This window comes from Orycteropus afer, unplaced genomic scaffold (genome assembly GCF_000298275.1).
Source record: "Orycteropus afer afer isolate SDZICR_OR568_19922 unplaced genomic scaffold, OryAfe1.0 scaffold00059, whole genome shotgun sequence".
In the NCBI taxonomy this organism is placed as follows: Eukaryota; Metazoa; Chordata; class Mammalia; order Tubulidentata; family Orycteropodidae; genus Orycteropus; species Orycteropus afer.
This window is the reverse complement of record NW_006921646.1, coordinates 5,673,274-5,693,761: the sequence shown is the minus strand read 5'-3', so window position 1 is coordinate 5,693,761 and position 20,488 is coordinate 5,673,274. Positions and strand designations below refer to the sequence as shown.

General features: G+C 46.7%; 1 protein-coding gene across 1 annotated transcript in view; it reads left to right on the top strand.

Moving 5' to 3' along the window:
- Nucleotides 1–20,488, top strand: part of CPNE5 (copine 5) — a 114,473-nt gene that overhangs the window by 9,452 nt on the left and 84,533 nt on the right. The window contains exons 2-3 of the mRNA XM_042780752.1: nt 10,960–11,000; nt 11,909–11,955. Of these exons, the coding sequence (XP_042636686.1) occupies nt 10,960–11,000; nt 11,909–11,955 (88 nt within the window). The remainder of the gene's footprint in view (nt 1–10,959; nt 11,001–11,908; nt 11,956–20,488) is intronic.

Here is a 20,488-nt window from a genome sequence, read left to right as displayed (position 1 = left end):
GTCCCCACCTTCTTTTTTTTTTTTTGCCTCCAAATGATTTTGAGTTTTGTTCCACATTGCTTTCCCTCTTTGATTTTGAGTTTTGTTCCACATTGTTCTCTCTCTCTATCCAGGTTCTCCTACATAGATCCCCCCCGAGTGGTTGACAGTGGTAGCCGGGCACCGTCGAGTTTTTCTGGTCTCATAGTCGTATAGGCTGCAGATCGCATGGTGTACCAGTTTCTAGGACTAATTGTTTCCATGAATCTTTGTTTTTCTTCATTCTTCTTTGCTCTGGATGAGGAGAGACTCATCGTTGCATCTAGATGCCTGCTTGCAAGCTTTTAAGATCCCAGTCGCTACTCGCCAAAGTAGGAGGTGGAACAATGTTTTGTGCAGTATTTTATGGGAAAGGCTCTTTTTATCTGGAAAGCACAATCCCTCTCAAAATCTCTCTGCAGGTTTTGCTTTCTGTCCTGATGTCCAGAGCTAGGTCCTATGTTCACTCCTTGGCCAGGTACAAGTGACCAGAGGCACCCCACTCTGCCAGCAAGCCTCCTGTCTGAAGGCTTTCAGCTTTCTCGCTCAGTGGGCTGAGAGTCTACTGTGCCATCTTGTATGGGTCTCTTGGTTTTGCTGCTGCCATTTCTCTGCCACTTTTTTGCACCATCTCTGGTGTTCTAGCCCCACCCCCCTGGGTTTGGGAGATTCTCAGTGCGGGCACCCCAGGTCCAGAGGATATGCTCTGTGGCCATCTCTTCTTCTTGGTGGTAGTGAGGGCTTCCCTTCCTGCCTCTGGAATGGCTCATTTTAAGCCTAGTGAGATAGCAAAACTGACCAATCCCCTCGTTAGGGTTCCATATACATATTTGCATGATACCACTCCTACAAGAGTGTCATGTACCTTATTTGCATTATTACCAAGCTGTCCAATCCCTTCATAAGCACCTTATTTGCGTAGTCCCACCCAATCATTTGGTGAGATTTACAAGACCTTGGTGAGAAAGGCCATATAAAAGTGATCCATTGCACCACATTCCTCATCTGTAAAATGGAGGATAGTAGTCCTGTCCACCTCCTATAGGATTACTATGAAGACCAAAGAGATGATGTCTTTGCAGTTCTCTGTAAACTGGAATGTGTTAAATAAGCTTGGTAGTGATGACCATGATAACAGGTACTAATTACTGAACACTACAGACACATTCACGCATTTGATAATTAATGTTGATCTTCATTTGCTACTGAGAGTCTTCTCTGTTCCAGTCATAATTCTAAGTGTTGGGGATACAGTGATGAACAAGAGAAACTTTAACCTCATAGTATTCACTTAGTGTGGGGGTGGGGCAGAATATAATCAAAATACAAAATAATACAAAATTTTTATTAAAAAAATAAGTTCATGGTTGTTGGGGATGCTTTAGATAAGATGGGAAGGTCATGTTTGAGCTTAGATCTAAAGGATGAGAAAATTGGCTGTGGGAGAATCCAAAGGAAAGGTGGTTCAGGTGGGGAGAACAGCAAGTGAAAAGGCCCTGTGGTAGGAAGGCCCTTAGTATGCTTGCAGAACCATAAGGAACCCATTGAGGGTGGAGCAGTGTCTGCTGTGGGGAGTGGAGGAAGATGAGGCCAGAGAGAAATGGCGGGTATAGATCATGGCCTTGTGGGCCATGCTAAGGTGTTTGATTTATTATTCTAACAGCAGTTGGGTAGAAGGGGTTTAAACAGGAGTATCATGGTGATCTGTTTGACCTTTAAAAAAAAATTCTCTGGTTTCTGTGAAGAGAATGGACTGGGGTGGAGAAGACAGGAATTGAAGCAAATCGCTGGGTAGGAGGCCACGATAGCTCCAAGTGAGAGGTGATGGTGTCCTCGGGGAAGAGTGGGCAGATTTGGGAGGTGTGTTTGCAGTTGAAATCTTTAGGACTTGTAAATGGATGCGACAGGAGGGGGGATACAATCAAGGATGCCTCCTACATTTCTGTTTTAAATGATTGGCTACACAGCAACCCCACAAGGCAGGTGTGTGACCCCCATACACAGATGAGGAAACTGAGGTTAAGTAGCTTGACCAACGTCACAGACTTACCATGTGTCCCTATGGGAATTCCAGCTTGGATGCATCTGAGGCCAGAACCCGCACTCTCTTCCCTTGGCCACATAGCCATGGGAGGCACAATTATTACGATAATTAATAATAATAAAAATGCAAATAGCCCCAGAAAGGAGAGCTTTTTAAGCCATGGGAAAACTGCTTTTTAGTCCTTCTCGAGGTTGCCTGGCAGTGAGACAATGCATGTGGGTGAGGCACGGAATATGAAAGGGGAGATGGGTGAATGCCAGGGGCTGGATGCCAAGGCCCTCTCCTCCCCAGTTCGCTCCCTGTCTTGTCTTGGATTAGTTCTGCCTGTTTGGTGGAGGAGTAGGTCAGAAGGATAGAGGCAGCCTTCCAGTTCTTCTCTTCAGTCTATCATTCATTTGTATGGGTGCAGCTCTGATGAGGCAGGGCAGGAAGTAGGGGATTGAGCATGTGTGGGCACTGATGGACCTGGAGGGGCTTTGGGAGACCTTGGTTTTTTTGGTAATGATACCTCCACATGAGCTTGGGCTTCAGAGTTCAGATCCCAACGCTCCCTGACAAGCTGATACTGAGTAGACATGGGCAGGTCATGTTTGAGCTTAGATCTAAAGGATGAGAAAACTGGCTGTGGGAGAATCCAAAGGAAAGGTGGTTCAGGTGGGGAGAACAGCAAGTGAAAAGGCCCTGTGGTAGGAAGGCCCTTAGTATGCTTGCAGAACCATAGAGGCTGGAGCAGTGTCTGTTGTGGGGAGTGGAGGAAGATGAGGCCAGAGAGAAATGGTGGGTATAGATCATGGCCTTGTGGGCCATGCTAAGGTGTTTGATTTATTATTCTAACAGCAGTTGGGTAGAAGGGGTTTAAACAGGAGTATCATGGTGATCTGTTTGACCTTTTAAAAAAATTTCTCTGGTTTCTGTGAAGAGAATGGACTGGGGGTGGAGAAGAAAGGAATTGAAAGTGATGGCATCTACCTCCTGGCATGATTATGTGGAGTAAATAGGATATTGCAGGTTAAGAGTTTGGCTCAGATTAGGTACTTGATTTATGTTATCCCTCTCTCACTCCCTCCTCTTTGGCATCAGCCAGATGTTTGGTGTTGAGTTGCTACATGGAAAAATGGGATATTGCTGTGGACCCTTCAGGCCCAGGGGTCTCTGTGGGACCCCTCAAGATCTCTGTTTCTACCTGACATTGACTCACCTGTCCTGCGGGTGTTTGAGGTTCTGCTCCAGCCAGGCACTGTGGTGTAGGGAGGGAAGAACGTGGGGCATCTCTTGGTGCCACCCTTATTCTCCTTAGGCCCTTATTGAGCAACTATTATTGCAACTTACTATGTGCCAGACGCTATGTTAACTGCTTTGCATATATTGGCTCTAGTAATTGCTCAGAAAACTCTTACAAGGAAGGGGCTATCATCACTCCCATTTTACAGATGGCAATACTGAGGTACGGAGAAGTTAAGTGACTTGCCTGAGGTCACACAGCTAGAAGAGACAGACCCAGCAATGGAGTTCTGAGTCTGTGCTCTCAGTGCACCCTCCACGAGTCTTTGGAGGGAAGCTTATGGGAGGTTGTTTGGAAGAAGATAAACCATCTTTTCTTAACCTTTTAAACCTCATAAACCTCTTTGGGAATCTGATGAAAGCTCACCAAAAGGATATAGTTATACGTACCAATATGCCACATTTTGCATACAGTTTCAGAGGGTCCATGGACCTCTATTAAGGATCCTTAGCTCAGGAAAGCTGAAGGTGGGTGTTCTTAATGTGATTCCTTCTATGTTGCCAAGAGAGGCACAAGGAGAGAAAAGGCAGCTAGGGTCATTGCTCAGTGCACCATGCAGCATATATGGCCTTTGTTTAGATACTGGCAAGGATGTGTGATGGTCAGTTCACCCAGCATCTAAGCTCCTCAGCTCCTCAAGGGCGATTATGTCTTCTTCTGAGACTGGGGCTCCCTGAGGGCAGGGCTATACCTCCCCTCAGACTGGGATGAGGGTGGGGATGTATCTTCCCCCTCAGATTTGGGCTTCTTGAAGTCAGGGGTATGGCTCCCCCTCCGACGGGGGTCCCTGAGGGCAAGGCTGTGTCTCCCTCTCAGACTGGGGCTCCTATTTCAGTCTTTCCAGTGCTTTCTTTCCTTTGCTGGAGCCTCAGAGACTTCTAACCTCATTGCCCTGTGGATGGTCCTTTTCTCACTGCCACTGAATTGGAAATGATTCCTTAGGGGAGAGTGGGAAGGAAAGTAGCCCTCAGCTCTGCTTCCCTGGCCTTGATTTAAGGAACAAAAGAAGCCAAGCTCTAGGCTGCCGCATGGACAGTGGAAGGGTTTTGTGTTCTTTTGGAGAAAAAATCCATTTTGTCTGGTGGAAAAAATTTCTTTTTGAGCTCTCCAGAGAGAAAGAGGAGAAAAAGCCCTGATGATCTGGTCTTGTCTGTGCCTTCATGGCTCAGGCCCTGCTTCAGGGCAGTAGACCTGGTTTCCTCTCCCCTTGGCTTCTTCCTAGCTGTGTGACTATGGAGAAGTCAGTCACCATCTCTGGACATCAGTGTCCTCAGTGGATCAGGATAGGGGTTGGGGGGAATGTGCTCTACATTGTAAGAGCCTTCAAGAGCTGTGCTGGGAAAGTTAAGGGAGCAGAGACTCTAAGACATGGTGACTCAAGGTGTAGTGTTTGGACTCTGACCATCAGAAACACAGTGGGAGGAGGGGTCACTTGTTTAAATACAGCTTCTAGGCCCTGTCCCAGACCTACAAAACCAGACTCTGAGACTGGACCCAGGAAACTGTATGTATGTATGTGTGTGTGTGTATATATATATCTCTCTAGATCTCTCTCTATATATAATGTATTTATTTTTTAAATGCATTTTATTGAAATAATTTATGTACAGTGAAATACACAAAACTAAAGTGACATGGGTCAATGCATTTTTTTTTTTTTTTTTTGCAGTGTTCCTTCCCTTCCCCTCTCATTCCTGGTAACCAACAAAGAAAGTTCCTTTCCATATGTAAACCTTTCTTTGACTTTTTACAATAATGAACTAATACTATACTTGTCTATCTGTGATTGACGTCTTTCACTGAGCATAATGTTCTCCAAGTTCATCCACGTTATGCAGTGTTTTGCTGATTCTACATTATTCTTTAGGGTTGCATAATATTCCATTGTGTGTATGTATCATAGTTTGGTTATCCATTTTTCTATTGATGGGCACATAGATTGTTTCCATCTTTTTGCTATTGTAAATAGTGCTGCAATGAACATGGGTGTGCATATATCTGTTCTTGTCCTGGCTCTCACTTCTTTAGCATATATTCCTAGTAATGGGATTGCTGGGTCAAATGGTATTTCTAATTCTGGCTTTTTAAGGAACTGCCATACTATTTCCACAGTGATTGAATCATTTGACAGTCCCACCAGCAGTGTATGAGAGTCCCAATCTCTCCACATCCTTGCCAGCATCTGCCATTTTCTGTCTTGTTGAACTCTGCCATTAGTGCTGGGGTGAGATGGTATCTCATTGTTGTTTTGATTTGCATCTCTCTGATGGCTAATAATCATGAGCATTTCTTTCTTTCTTTCTTTCTTTCTTTATTGTGATTTGGGTGAAAATTTACAGAGCAAATTCACTTTCCATACAGCAGTTCACATACACTTTGTCTCATGACATTGACCACAATTGACCACAATACCACAGCTCCCCTCCCACTTCCTCCCGACAGTAACCTCTTCCCTGTGTCCATTCCTTCATGCACCCCTGCCCCCTGAGCTGTCTCCCTGTGCATAAACAGCCCTTCTTTCTCCCATGACTGTTCTGTCCAAGGAGTGTATCTACCTCAAGTAAATGTTCAACTCCTATGCCTGTCTTTTGCTTGGCTGGAAACCACCGGTGTGGGTTCAATTCCAGACCTGAAGGGCAGCAAGGGGCCATAGTCTCAGTGGTTCCACCAGGCTCTATAAGATCAGAAAACCATTTTTTTCCAAATGCTTTTGAGTTTTGTTCCACATTGTTCCCCCTCTCTATCCAGGGTCTCCTACATAGATCCCCTTCCAAGTGGTTGACATTGGTATCCAGGCACCATCTAGTTCTTCTGGTCTCATAGTCGTATAGGCTGCGGATCGCATGGTGTACCAGTTACTAGGACTAATTCTTTCCATGAATCTTTGGTTTTCTTCATTCTTCTTTGCCATGAGCATTTCTTCATGTATTTACTGGCAGCCAGAATATCCTCTTTGGTGAGGTATCCATTCATGTCTTCTGCCCATTTTTTAATTAAATTGTTAATCTTTTTGTTGTTGAGGTGTTGGAGTTTTCTATAAATTGTAGAGATAAGTTCCTTGTCAGACATGTACTATCGACAAGTATGAATTTGTTGCTTTCATTTTGTTATGTGCTTTTTCATGGTGTTGATTTCTTTATTCCACATAATTTTCTGTGGTGAGCTCCTTTTGTTTATGAACCATGTTATCACTACCTTCGTTGCTATTGTTTTAGTATTTGCTAAATATTTGTACTGGTCCTCTTTTTTATTTTGATGTGAAGGTTTATCCTTTTTCTTTGAGGTTACCTGTGATTTATAATTTCTTCCCAAGTTTAGAACAGTCCGTTCTGTCTTGTAGTTGTCTTGACTTCCCTACCATTAGAAGTTCTGTAACTACACAGAGGAAACTGTATTTTTACAACTAGGAACTAGGGATGATTCCTACAAAATGTGAGGCCTGTTGCTCAAGTGGGTGAAGCTACTATCCCAAGGCCAAGAGAGGAGGCTCAGCAGGCCCTGAGGCTTCCACCAGCACAGGCAGTTGGGGTGATGGATGCGTAGGGACAGGTGTGGCTAAGATGAGGGATCAGAGAGCACCATAGGGGTTCAGGGACCTGGGCAAAGGGGCACAGCATTCTCAAGGCTGAAATGGGGAAGGGAAGGCAGAGGCTGAAGAAGAGGGCAAGGCTAGGATGAGGGGGAGGGGCTGTTCTCAGCCACCCATGAAGGGAATTCAATGGGCCCTTCAGAATGGGACTCAAGGAGTGGGTATTGGGCTTCCTTGGTCAAGCCAGGGTGGAGGAGGCTCATGACACCCACTCATCTCTCCCTTGTCACCAAGTGAGCCTGAGTGTCAACCGGGAGAGTGACTGCTCTGCTATGAGCCTGACTGTGTCCCAAGTGCTCCACATATCTAATCCTCCTAGTAGTCCTGAGGGAGGAACTGTTTTCAACCTAATTTTACATATGGGGAATATGAGGCATGAGGAAGACTTATAATCTGTCCAACTTGCACAGCCTATTGAGTGGAAGATCTGGGATGTGATTTCAGCTTGTCGGACTGAAGAGCCCATGCACTTAACCCTTTCACACTACAACTAAGTATAAGAGGTGGGCCCTGCATGTGATCATGCACCATCCAGGTGAGAGAGATTCTTCCTTCATTGATTGAGCTTGCCACACGCTGCTGTCAGTCAGGCACTGGGCTGGCCTGCGGCAGAGGCAGGGTCCCCGCCCTGGAAGAGAGCACAACCAGTATGAGAAACAGATACATCCATAGTCTTTACACCCCCAGTCTGTGCTGGGTATGGCAGTGGGATGCTGCAAGTCAGAATGTCACCTGTTCTGGGCCAGAGAGAGCTTAGGAGTGGGGAAGAAGAAATGCCTGTCATTGATGTCCAAGAAGGATGCAAACAGTTAAGTGAGTGGCTGCTGACTGAAAGGTTGGTGGTTTGAACTCACCCAGAGGCACCTCAGAAGAAGAGCCTGGTGCTTTGCCTCTGAAAGTTCACCGTCATGAAAACCCTGTGGGGCACAGTTCTGCTCTGCAACACGGGTCACCGTGAGTCAGAGTTGACTTGATGGTAACAGCTTAGAGGGATGGGAAGGAGAATTTCAGCAGAGTGGCAGGGAGAGTGTGCCCCACCCTCTTGGATGTGGGGGACCAAGGTGACCCACACTCCAGGGCTTAGTGATGGTTCTTAGGACACTGGACAGGGAGCCATCTAGAAACTAGGTGGCTGGATTCTGTTTCTTATTTCAGCTGTGTTTGCTTCTGGCCCAGCAGGGAGGTGCACAGGGCCAGGAAAAGCCCTCCCTTGCTTCTCTTTGAAGAGGAGACTTCAACACACACACCCTGGCTGAACTCCAGAGTCTACTCTCTTTCTCACTAGCCTGGACATAACCAAACCTGAGTTCCAGACCTAAATTTGGAGAACACCTAGTGCTTGGAGGAATCAGTTGCCCTTACTCGAAATCTCACATTCCCAGCTTATAAAGGAGTTAAAAAGGTGACCTCTGAGGTCCCTTCTAGCTTGAATATTCTGATTTTATGTAATTACAGAATCTTATCATAGAATGAAAAGAAACCCCAGTGCTACATACACACACACACACACACACAGTCTCTCTCTCTCTCTCTCTCTCTCTCTCTCTCTCTCTCTCTCTCTCTCTCTCTCTCTCTCGCTCTCTTTATGACTTTCCGGCTCTTCACAGGGCCTCAGGTTCTCCCACTCCATAGTCATCTATGGGGTGACTTTTGTCAAAGCAAAGGACATCTTTTGTCCTTTGCTTAAATCAAGACAGATATCTCTGCCCTCAAACCTAGCCACTTCAGGAGAAGGTCAGCCCACTGTTGGGCCAGCCCACCTCCATGTGAATGAGCCTATATAAGGGACATCTTACATGTAGCCCTTGCTGCCCACTTTTCAAAGCTGTCTTGCATATCATTTCATCTGATGCTCACGCAGTGGGCTGGGAGGTTTATCAGATGGTTTCCAGAGTGACAGCTGACTGGGAGCAGGTCTGGTGGAGGGGGTGGTAGGGCCCAGCAGAGGGGATTTTACAAGTGGGGTGGGTATATGTGTCAGGGAAGGGTGGACACCTTGTGTGGGGAGACCTGACCAGGGGCTGGGGCATAAGTTCTCCAGGGGCTGGTTTCCCCCCAGCTGTCTGGGGATCCCTCTCCCAGGGAATCTGCTCAGGGACTGGAGCCTGGGTGATTCATGAGCACGATCCGCAAGCTTGAGAGGATGCCATGTGTTGGCACCAGGTTGCTGCTGCATCTGTCAGTCTGTCTTTCCATCTGTCAGTCTCTGGCTGCTACCTCAGGGTGAGGGGTGTGGGCGATGGGGTTGACTGTTGTCCAGACAGGCTGTCACTCAGGGAAATGCCTCCTTCTAGACCTTTCTGTCTGTACCACTCCTTGCTGTGTGATGTAGCCAATCCCTGTTCTTCTCTGTGCCTCAGTCTCCCCCCTCCTCAAGGAGAAGGTGGAACAGAGGATCCAGCTCTGACATTTGGAGTTGTCTGACAGGAAGCAACACAACCCGGTATTGTTTCCTCTTCTCTGGGAAGAAGGGCTCAAGGGGCACAGGGACCCTTGAGGGATCATAGGAGTGGACAGGGAAAGTGATAAGACCCCTTGGAACATCTGGGAGGGAGGTAGAACAAGGCTGAGGTAGTTGCGAAGGGGATGAGTTTAACTTTTAGACAATTTAGCAAAGGAGTCAATTGCCATTGGAGGGAGAGGAGGCAGGGGCAGAGTTCACAGGAAGCTCCTTCAGGGGAGCTGAGAAGTGAGCTGGAAAAGGGTAGACTGAGTCAACACAAGATGCCATAATGAGCAGATCCTGCCGGAACCTCAGGGACACTGTAAAGCACACTTCAGAGTTGTCTCCCAGGAGGAGTGAGGAAGCTGGTTGTTATTGCCCAAAGTCCTGCTCATCATTGGCTGAGGGAGTACAAAACCTTTTGGTACTTGCAGCCAGCCTCCCACGGAAAGCCCTCAGGGGTGAAGTAGACACAGGAGGAAACCATGGGTATATATAGGAATTATGCAGGCTGAGGTACCAACAGAGCATCAACATCCTCCAAGGCTGGTGCTATTGTACAGACGAGGAAACACGCTCAGTGAGGTTGAGTCACTTCCTAGCCAGAGACCAAGTTTCCACAGGGCTTTATTGCTTCCTGACAGCAGCAGGTCGCTGGTGGAATGATCTTCCTGAGGCTCAGCTTCCGCATCCATAAAATAGGGCCATCCCTACCCAACTCCCATCTTTCAGGACAGTGTGAGAATTGGGAGCTAATATTTGCAAAACCTTAAGGTACTGCCTGACCCATCACTGGGGTTCAGTGAATGGGAGCTGAGGTTCTCGAGTCTTCCCTTGAGCTCTGAGGTTTGGAGTTAGCTGATATGTGTTCAAAGACCTTTGTCCCCGGATACTGTGTCCATCATCTTGCTGCAGTGCCTTCAAGTCTGACCAAAAAACCAAACCAGACTCATTGCCGTAGAATAAACTTGACTCATGGCGACCTGGTATGACAGAGTGAAATTGCCCCATAGGGTTTCCAAGGTTATAAATCTTTGTGGAAGCAGACTGCCTTGACCACAGAAAGACCCTGCCCCAATGAGTATGTGACCCTGGGAGGGGCAATTCATTAATCCATCAGCAGAGGGGAGATGATCATAAGTAGACTAGTGGGAAGCAGAACCCAGAGAGAATGAGGGACTGGAAGGATATGTTTTGATGACTTGATTTCTTTTTGAAAGAGAAGTGGTAAGAGAAGAATTTTTAGAAAGGGCTAAACCATTGGGCAGATTGGAGTTTGGAATGAGAGTGAGGGCCTGTGGGACCTAGGTACCAGGGTGCCGGGAGAATGTGTGGTGATGGTGTGGGGGTGGAAGATAGAAGTACAGTTTAGGTTAGAAAAGTGGAGTTGAGGGCCCTCCAGGGCCCACCCAGTGCTGGCTTTTAATGGAAGTCTCATAAACATTTGCCAAAGGAGCCTCCTTTTCTTCCTGTTTTGCCCTAGGCCAGGCCAGAAGCAACCTCTTGGTCTCAGTGACAGCGTAATCCCTAAGGTCATCCCTTCCCCTCAGAACCCTGCTAACTCCTCTCTCCCCCTCTTTCAGGAACCTCTTGGACAAAGACATGTTTTCCAAGTCCGACCCACGTAAGTCCTGCTCTGACAATAACTCAGTAACAATAACAATGGCAATATTATGACTAATTGCAGCAGTGAACATTTAGCCCTTACCTGGTGGCACAGTGGTTAAGTGCTTGGCTACTAACTGAAAGGTTGGCAGTTGAAACCCACCAGCCACTCCATAGGAGAAAGATGTGGCTGGTTGCTTCCATAAAGATTTGCAGCTCTGGAAACCCTGTGATGTCCTATAGGGTCGCTATGAGTTGGAATCAACTCGATAGCAACAGAGTTTTTGGATTTGGAGTGCTAACTATGTGCCAGGCACTGTTCCAAGTGTATAAAGGCTACTTAATATTTCACTGATGCTGACCAGAGAAAGAGAACTGTGGGGTTTGCTCCATCATACTCCTTGTATTTGTGAAGCCATGACACAGCACGTCATTGGCCTCCTCTGAGCCGTTTCCCCATCAATAAAGTTGAACTGATGATAATAATAAGCCATCCTTACTTCGTGTGGCTGCTTTGGGCTCTAAAGGGTCAATGTGGGTTTCATATGGCCTCCTCTGCCACCATGTCCTCCATTATGCCCACTGTCTACCTGCCTCACACTTCAGACCCATGCTCTTGCCTACATGTAATGACCTCTGACCTCCCTCCTAGGCTTACTTGTGTTCTAGGCCTCCTTTGCTAAGCTGACCCCTGTGAATTAATTGATTCCTTGAGAACCCTCATAGCCCAGGCATGTGGGCCAGACTCTTAGATCCACCTACCAAGACCCCTGACACTTCAGGAAACACCCTCTTCCCCACAGATCTCACAGTGCCATCTAGGCCCCAGTTTCCTGAGGGGCCCTTTGATCCAGAGCCCTTCCCACCTGGGACCTCCAACTTACTTTTGGTCTGTGGTGTTTACCTTTTGCTCTCCTCTCCCCACAGTGTGTGTCATGTATACTCAAGGAATGGAGAACAAGCAGTGGCGGGAGGTATGTACAACCCCTTTCCTAGCTCTGGAAATACTAGCCTGGGCCTTGATTATCTGTCTGTCTGTCTTTAAGTTTGGAATGACTTCTCCTAATATGCAGCATCTAAGTCCTATCCCGATTCCATGAAGGCTATAAAGGTGTACAGAGGGTGGAATCTTGTCCCTTCTGTAGCAGGAAGAGATTGAAGATGGAGGGGATGGTTCCTGTCTTCAGGAACCCCCAGTCTGAGAGGGAGACACAGTTCTACCCTGAGGGAGCCCCAACCTTACCTTCAGGGAGCCCCAGTGTCAGGAGGAAGACACAAGGCACTCCAGCCCCCTGTGGCCTCTTTGTCTGATAGGTACAACAACTAGCACTCTGTCCTATAGCAAGAATTCTCAAGAATGTTTTCTAGTTCATGGAACAAACCATCCTTGCCTTCCTATGGTTTCTGAGCACTGTGAACACACCTTCATTTAGGTGATTCCTCTTCTCAGATGTTTTCAGTGGCTCCTCACTGGTTTGAATCAAGTCTCAGTCCTTAGCCTGGTTTCCAAGCCCCACCATGACCCAGGACTTTTCCAAGCTTGTCTCTACTCCATCCCCCACCCCTATTTATTTACCTTATCAGGCAAGGGACACACCCCCTTGCTTGCAGGACTCTTGTGTTTTTCTGCCTCTGGCCTTTGCTCCTGTTATTCCTTCTTCCAGGTGCCTTTGTCTTAGTTGTTTAGTACTGCTGTAACAAAAATACTACAAGTGGATGGCTTTAACAAACAGAAATTTATTCTCTCATGGTTTAGGAGGCTAGAAGTCCGAATGCAAGGTGCCAGCTCTAGGGGAAGGCTTTCTGACTCTGTAGACTCTGGGGGAAGGCTCTTGTTTCTTTTGCTTTCTGGTTCCTTAGAGAGTTTCATGTGTCTTGGCATCTATCTTCTCCTGGGTTTAGGAGGTTCTCAACACAGGGACACCAGGTCCAAAGGACATGCCCCACTCCCAGCTCTTCTTTCTTGGTAGTGAAGTCCCTCTCCTCTCTGCTCCCTTCTCTCTCCTTTTGTCTCTTGTAAGATAAAAAGTGTGACTCAAGCAAGGCTGTGACTTTAGTCACTAGCCTCTTCTTGGATGCTGACTCAAAATACACTCCCACACTAATCCTGCCTCATTAACATATAGAGGTTAGGATTTATAACACATAACAACATGGAGGGTAATTAAATCAGATCACAAAATAGAGGAAAACCACACAATACTGGGAATCATGACCTAGCTAAGTTGACATATATTTTCAAGGGACACAATTCAATCCATGACAACCGTCCTTAGGCTTCCTCCTTGTCTGTTGAAATCCTCCCCACTTTCTCAGACCTATTGAATATACCATTTATCTCAAGAGCTTTCTTGGTCATGTACATACATCCTTGACATCCTGGGGCCCTAGGTTTGTGGTCAGTATCCCATGATACCTTGCACTGGCCCAGGCCATACTCACCGGAGGTTGCTGGATGCAGAATCCAAAAGGCAGCTTTCACCCATCAGTCTGTAGTAATGCTTCTGGAGGGTAGAGACCTAGGCTTGTTTATTTTCTGGTCCTTATTCATGATCTTAAGGAGCTCGGGTGGCATAGTGCCTAAGGCATTTGACTGCTAACCAGAAGGTTGGTGGTTCAAACCCACCAGCCACTCCATGGAAGGAAGACTGGGCAATCTACTTCCATAAAGATTTACCACCTCAGAAACCCAAAGGGGGTCACTGTGAGTCGGAATCAACATGATGGTGGTGAGTTTGGTTTAGTTTTTGATTATTCATGCTCCATAACCAATTATGGCTTCGCCAGGTGAATGAGTAAGCAATTGAAGGAGTGCTTCTCCCACACCCTATAGCTATACAGGAGGATTACTCTGGGTGGGGTGCAAAGAGTGAGGAGCCTCTCTTCCTTGAGAGAGGGAAGGAGACTGTGTGACTTCACCGGTTCACAGCAGTCTATTGAGGGCTGGGGCCATAGGATGACAAAAGGTCCAATGTGATGGAGTGTATGAGGAGAGATCAGGCTTGAAGGGCCACTCTCAGGATCACAGAGACCTTGAGTAGGTTGTGGGGCTCTCCTAGGTTCCTTCACTCTGTTCCCTACCAGCAGCCAGAAGGATCCTGTTAAAATCCAAGTCAGATCTGTCTCTCCTCTGCTCAGAGCCCTTCAATGGCTCTCATCTCACAAAACCAGTCCTTATGATGACCCACCAGGCCCCACTTATCTGCCTTCCTTTACCTGGCTGATCTTATTTCCTACCACTCATACCCTCACTCACTCCACTTCAGCTACACTGGCCTCTTCCTGCCTCAGGGCCTTTGCATTTGCTTTCCTTCTTTCTCCAGATGCGCACATGGCCTGATCCATGCTTCCCTCAGATCTTGACTTCTCTGGCCACCCAGTCTAACATTGCAACCTCTCCAACACTTCTTACTCCTCTTCCCTTCTCTTTTTTTCCCCTCCTCCTTATCACTTTTCACTGTCTATCATACTCTGGTTTACTTTTTTTTTTTTTGGTCATCTGCCAGTTCTGTGAGGGGAGAGATTTTCATGTGCTTCAGTCACTATTATATTATGAGCACCCAAAACAGCGCCTGGCACATGTTGTTATTGTTAGGTGCCATAAAATTGATTCTGACTCATAGTGACCCAACATCCAACAGAATGAAACGTGTCCAGGTACTGCACCATCCTCACAGTCCTTCCTGGGCTTGAGCCCATCGTTGCAGCCACTGTGTCACTCTACCTCACTGAAGGTCTTCCCCTCACGTAGTAGGTTCTTAAATGGCTGTTCAAAGAATGACTGGATTAGGAAAGGGAGCTCGGCCTGCAGAGGGTGACAGGATGTGGAGGCCTTTTCTCTTTCCCATATCTCCTTCATTTTTCCCTTGCTGATCTCCCACAGGGACTTGTTTTCAGGTGCAGAGAGGAAGAGGAGAGCTGAGTTATCGGGTAGAAGGTCCAGGTAGTCCCTGGTTTCTGTTTAAACAACAAAAGGACCTGTTCCTCCTCTCTCTTGGAGAAGATTTGGCCAAGTAAAGACAAGATTGAGGGTTGGGAATTGAGGGGCCAGAGGAGAGAACATTACTTTCCTCAGTGGAGAGGTGTGTGTGCCAATTTATTGGCCCTCAGGTCTGAAGCTAGTTTTCGGCCTTGGCAGCCCCACCCAAGCCCATCTCCACCCACACTTGGGTCTGCCTTGAGAGAAGGAAACCCCAATAGCTGACAGGATGGAGCCAGCTCTGAGGAGCAGGATACAGGATCTATCTCCAGGGCCTTCGGAAAGGGGAAGGAAAGGAAACAGTCCATGAAATGACCTACTCTAGGAGCCCCTCGAGCTCCTCCCAGATGACATGGTAAGATTAAAGCTTCAGTAATTCAGAAACTATTAGTGAACTTCCCTTTCCCTTATTAAGAAGCTCTGGTGGTGTACTGGTTAAGGCATTTGGTTGCTAATCAAAATGTTGATGGTTTGAACCCAGCAGCTGCTTCACCAAAGATAGGGCAATCTGCTTCCATAAAAATTTTCAGCCTTGGAAACCCAGTGGCAGTCGCTATGAATCGAAATCGACTCAGCAGCGGTGAGTTTGGTTTTAGTTTTTTCCTTGTTGGTGGAATGCCCACATCCCCTGCCCTGCTTCCCTCACAGGGCAAACAGCCTAAGGGGACGTGTTTTGTCCCCAAGATGAGTGGGAAATATTTCCAAAGGGCTGGATTAAAGTTTACCTTTTCACCCTCTCTAAGACTCTAAGCCAATTAAAGTGTAAACTAGATTGCCAGGGAACCATTTAGCCTACTTAAGTGAACTAATTACTTTCAAAGACTTTTGGCTGAACTTCCAGGCTTTTTGGCTAAGCTTCATGCAAACCAGGCATGTGCTCATGTCTTTAGTGATTCATTAAGGAAAGTCTAGAAGGGCCTCTTCAGAAGGACACTGCTTGGTGAGCCATTAATTACATTATATAGTTGAGACTTATCTTCGTTTTGTGCAGGGTCCCCAGTTCTCCAAGTCACATCTGGTTATCACACGCCCCCGTGGTCTGGAAAAAGCTATGGAGGCACAGGGTGGAGAGAAGGAAAGATGAGAGACGTTGGTGTTGAATATACCTGTGCTTCCTTCTTGGCTCCAGCCCTTTCTGGCTGTGCAACCTGGAGCAAGTTTCTTAACCTCTCTGAGCCCATTTTCACATATGTAATGTGAGGATGACGTATACTATCATCAACTATTACCAGCTGCTGTCAAGTCAGTTCTGACTCACAGCAACCCCATGTTTGTCAATGTCAGAGTGGAACTGCTCTATAGGGTTTTTTATTTAAATATATATATATTTTTGTTATTGTTGAGAATATACGCAACAGAACATCAACCATTTCTACATGTACATTCAGTGACACTAATTACGTTCTTTGAGTTGTGCAACTGTTCTCTCCCTCCTTTTCTGCACTGTTCCTCCCTCATCAATATAAACTCACTGCCCCCTAAGTTTTCTATGTAATCTTTCAAGTTGCTGTTGTCAATTCATAGGGTTTTCAATGGCTGATTTTTTTTGGAAGTGGATCATCAGGCCTTTCTTCTGAGGTCCTCTGGGAGAACTCGAACCTCTAATCTTTCAGTTTGCAGCTGAGTGTGTTAACCATGTGCACCACTCAAGGACCCAAGACAGATGGTAACACCTGCCTTATAGGTCTGTTGTGAAAAGAAAAGAAGATGATGGATTAAAGTGGCTGGCACCAGTCAGTGCTCAAAAATGTCATTGCATAACATCTTCCAAACTGTTCAGGCCCTTACCAGTCACTCCCCCATTCCAGTCAGTATTTGCAATAGTACCCATTTGTGAGCTGCTGGGCAGTGTACCAGGTGCTTGGGGAAAGAAGGAGATGGATCAAAAAAATAAAAAAATAAAAAAATAAAGCTTCACCGAAAGCATGAGTTGGAACTTGGGAGTTTGCAGCCTGGAAGGGGAGATGCATGGTGCGTGAATAATCCTAACAGAGGAAACAGTGAGGAGAGAATTACAGATGAGAAGAAAATGGTTATTCAGAGGAGGGAAGGTTGCAGCCAGAATGCCATGTTCAGCTAAAGCATTTTGACAGCTCTCTGGGTGCTTTTAATGGATTTGAGCCTAAATACAAGCCAACTGGATAATGTGGGCTTGGAAGAAATATTCGGATCATTTGGTCAGCTTCCTCATTCTGCAAAGAGGGACAGGACAGGCCTTAGGTCATAGAACCTGGCTTCTAGGCTCCAGCCCCATTAGGAATGTCCACTCAGAGGAGCTGAGTCAAGCTAGGATTCAGTGAAGCCAGGGGATGTGGCATGAGAACAAGGCAGCAAAAAGTATATTGTAAGCAAAGGCATGGAGGCAAGAATGAACTGGTTAGTCCAGGTCTTGGGTAAGTAGGGATGTATAAGAAAGGGTTAGGAGCTCTGGTAGCACAGTGTCTAAGGCACTTGACTGCTAACCAGAAGGCTGGCGGTTCAAAACCACCAGCCACTCCTTGGAAGGAAGGTTGGGCATTCCTACTTCCATAGTGATACTGCCTCGGAAACCCAAGGAGGGGTCGTTATGAGTCGGGTCCGACTCAACGGCACGTAACAACAACAAATAAAGGGTTACTTACAAAGAAGTGGGTAGGGTTTAGAGAAATCAAGAAGGATGGTGAATCATGGGCACTGGCAACAATGGGGAGCCAGTGGTAGTACCCCAGGTCTGGGGAGGTAAGAGAAAGTGGTTCCTGGAACCCCAACAGAGCTACCTGACAGGAGTAGTGACCCTCTGAGTCTCAGCTTACTCTTGAGTGGAGGAATATGGTCAACTCCAGGCAACTTCACTCTCTTCTCATTCTCTGATCTCCTGACAATGCCTCCCATCTCTGGAGCCTACTGGAAAACATAAGATCTGGTGGTTGGTGATTCAGTCTACCTGGGTCAGCCTCCGGGGCACAGAATAGGGTGAGGAAGGGCAGGAGTGGATCCAGGGGGGCAAACAGAGACCCTCCAGCATGGAAAGCAAGCAGATGAGTGTGTTTGGTGCTCAGAGTCTGAAGCTGGCAAGATCCAGGAAGGGTCAACTGAAGAGGGTTCATGGATGGCAGGCTGAGGATGCCTGGGACCACAGGGTCTGAATACCAGAGTAGGAGAGTCCCTAGAGATCAAGGAGGCTGACCTCACTAGAGGAGAGGATCCCTGGTGCCCAGTCTTTGGGGATGAAGATGGCAGAATTCAGCCACAGTTGTCCCCCAGGGCCCAGGCTTTAAGCTATTTCTGGAAAAGGCTGGATGCACTTTAGTGGAAAGGCTCCACTTCCTTGCCCAATTCTCAATGTGAGCCACAGAGGAAGGTATCAGGAATTGAGTCTTAGTTTCTTAATGCTGTTATAACAAATACCACAAGTAGGTGGCTATAAGGAATAGAAATTTATTTTCTCATAGTTTAAGAGACTACAAATGTGAAGTTAAGATACTGGTTGTAGGGGAAGGCTTTCCCTTTACTCTGGGGGAAATTCCTTGTCTCATCTTCTTTTGCGTTCTCAGTGTTCCTTGTAGATCTCCATGTGACATATTGTTGTTGTTGTTATGTGCTGTGAAGTCGGACCTGACTTATAGCGACCCCTCCTTGAGTTTCTGAGGCAGTATCACTACAAAAGTAGATTGCCCAGACTTCCTTCCAAGGAGCCACTGATGGGTTTGAACCGCCAGCCTTTTGGTTAGCAGTCAAGTGCCTCAGGCACTATGCTACCAGAGCTCTCATGTGACATATAGCTTCCCCCATTTGTGCTTGCTGCTCTCTGTGTCTGATCAGCTCTTTTTATAGCTCAAAAGTGATTAGGTTTAAGTCACACCCTCCACTGATAGGGCCTTGTTGACACGGAAAAGAAAACCCAATTCCCAAATGGGATTGCATCTACAGGTATAGGGATTGGCATTCCATCACATTTTGTGGGGACACAATTCAATCTATAACAGAATCTTTAAAGAAAGCTTCAGATCCATCTCAGGAACTGCCCTGGGATTGGTTACGAGTAAGCAGGCAGCAACTCCTGCTGCTCCACCCTGCTAGGTCACTGCCCTTTGGAAGCAAAACGTCTATCCATCAGGGAGTCTCAGTCCAGAGATGATCAAGTCTTGGCCAAGAGATGTGTCAAGTACAGGCACAGTCGTTTTTCCAGGCAACCTGGACCCCAGGGTTTGCATCAGGCCATGATGATCCTGGGAAGGATGAAAGCTGCCCTTGCGGCTGATTTTAACCATGTGGGTCATTTTTGTGCCTTCTGAGAAAGCTCCATCTTCCCAGCACCTAAATCTGTCACCACATTTTATGAAAATTGACTCAAGATGTAATTTTAGAGCAGGAAATCGAGCACTATTTGCATCAAAGTCTGCATGGCCCGGGGAAGGCAGGGCAGCCTGGGGAAGGCAGGACAGCCTGGTAGGAAAAGGCCCAGAAATGCTGTTTGTGGGAACAAGAACCAAATAGGGAGCACTTCTTGGTTCCTCATTTGAAAAATGGGGGTGTTGATCCTTGCCCCTCCCTTGCCAGGCGGTAGTCGTGCCTGAGGGCCCTTTAGAAAGAAGATGGGAATCATGGAATCTCGGTGTCCAGTGATCAGCCCACACCACCTGCAAAGCATGTGGCCTCAGCCACCGCACTCACACATCCCTGGAGGAGAGCAGAGTCTATTTTTGAGTAACCTCAGTCTAGTTAACATTTTAATACCAGCTGGGCATGATAAGAAGGAGCTCTTGTGGTGTAGTGGCTAAAGCATTCAGCTGCTAACCAAAAGGTCAGTGGTTCAAACCCACCAGCTGCTCCGTGGGAGAAAGATGAGGCAGTCTGCTTCCATATAGATTTATATCCTTGAAAACTCTATGGGGCAGTTCTACTCTGTCCTATGGGGTCTCTATGAGTTGGAATTGACACAATGGCAGTGGGTTTGTTTTTTTTTTTTGTTTTGGGTATGATGGAACATCTCTAAATATGAAAAGTAATTTTCCTAGGAGCAACTTGTATGTGCCTTCACATGCCTTTGATTCAACAACATGTGTTTGGCACTTACTGTATGCTAGGGGACAAATGCTGGAGATGTAAAGGGGATCAGACACTGTGTACAACTTGAGGAGCTCACTTCAATTCAGGGAGGTAATAACAATAAAAATAATATCAATGATAAAAGTGATGTTGTTGTTGAGTGCCATTGAGTCCATTGTAACTCATGGTGACCTCATGTGACAAAATAGAGCTGCTTCATATAGTTTTCCTGGCTGTAATCTTTACGGGAACAGATCACCAGGTCTTTCTCCTGTGGAGCCACTGGCTGGGTTCGAACCACCAACCTTTCAGTTAGCAGTAAGAACTTAACCATTGTGACCAGAGCTCCTTGGCAATAGTGATAACATATAATGATAACATTATATATTATATAACAGAATTGTGCCAGGCACTGTTCTAAGCACTTTACATTGCATTAACTCATTTAGTCCTTGTAACAACTCTGTGGTGGAGGTATCACTATTGGCCCTATTTCATAG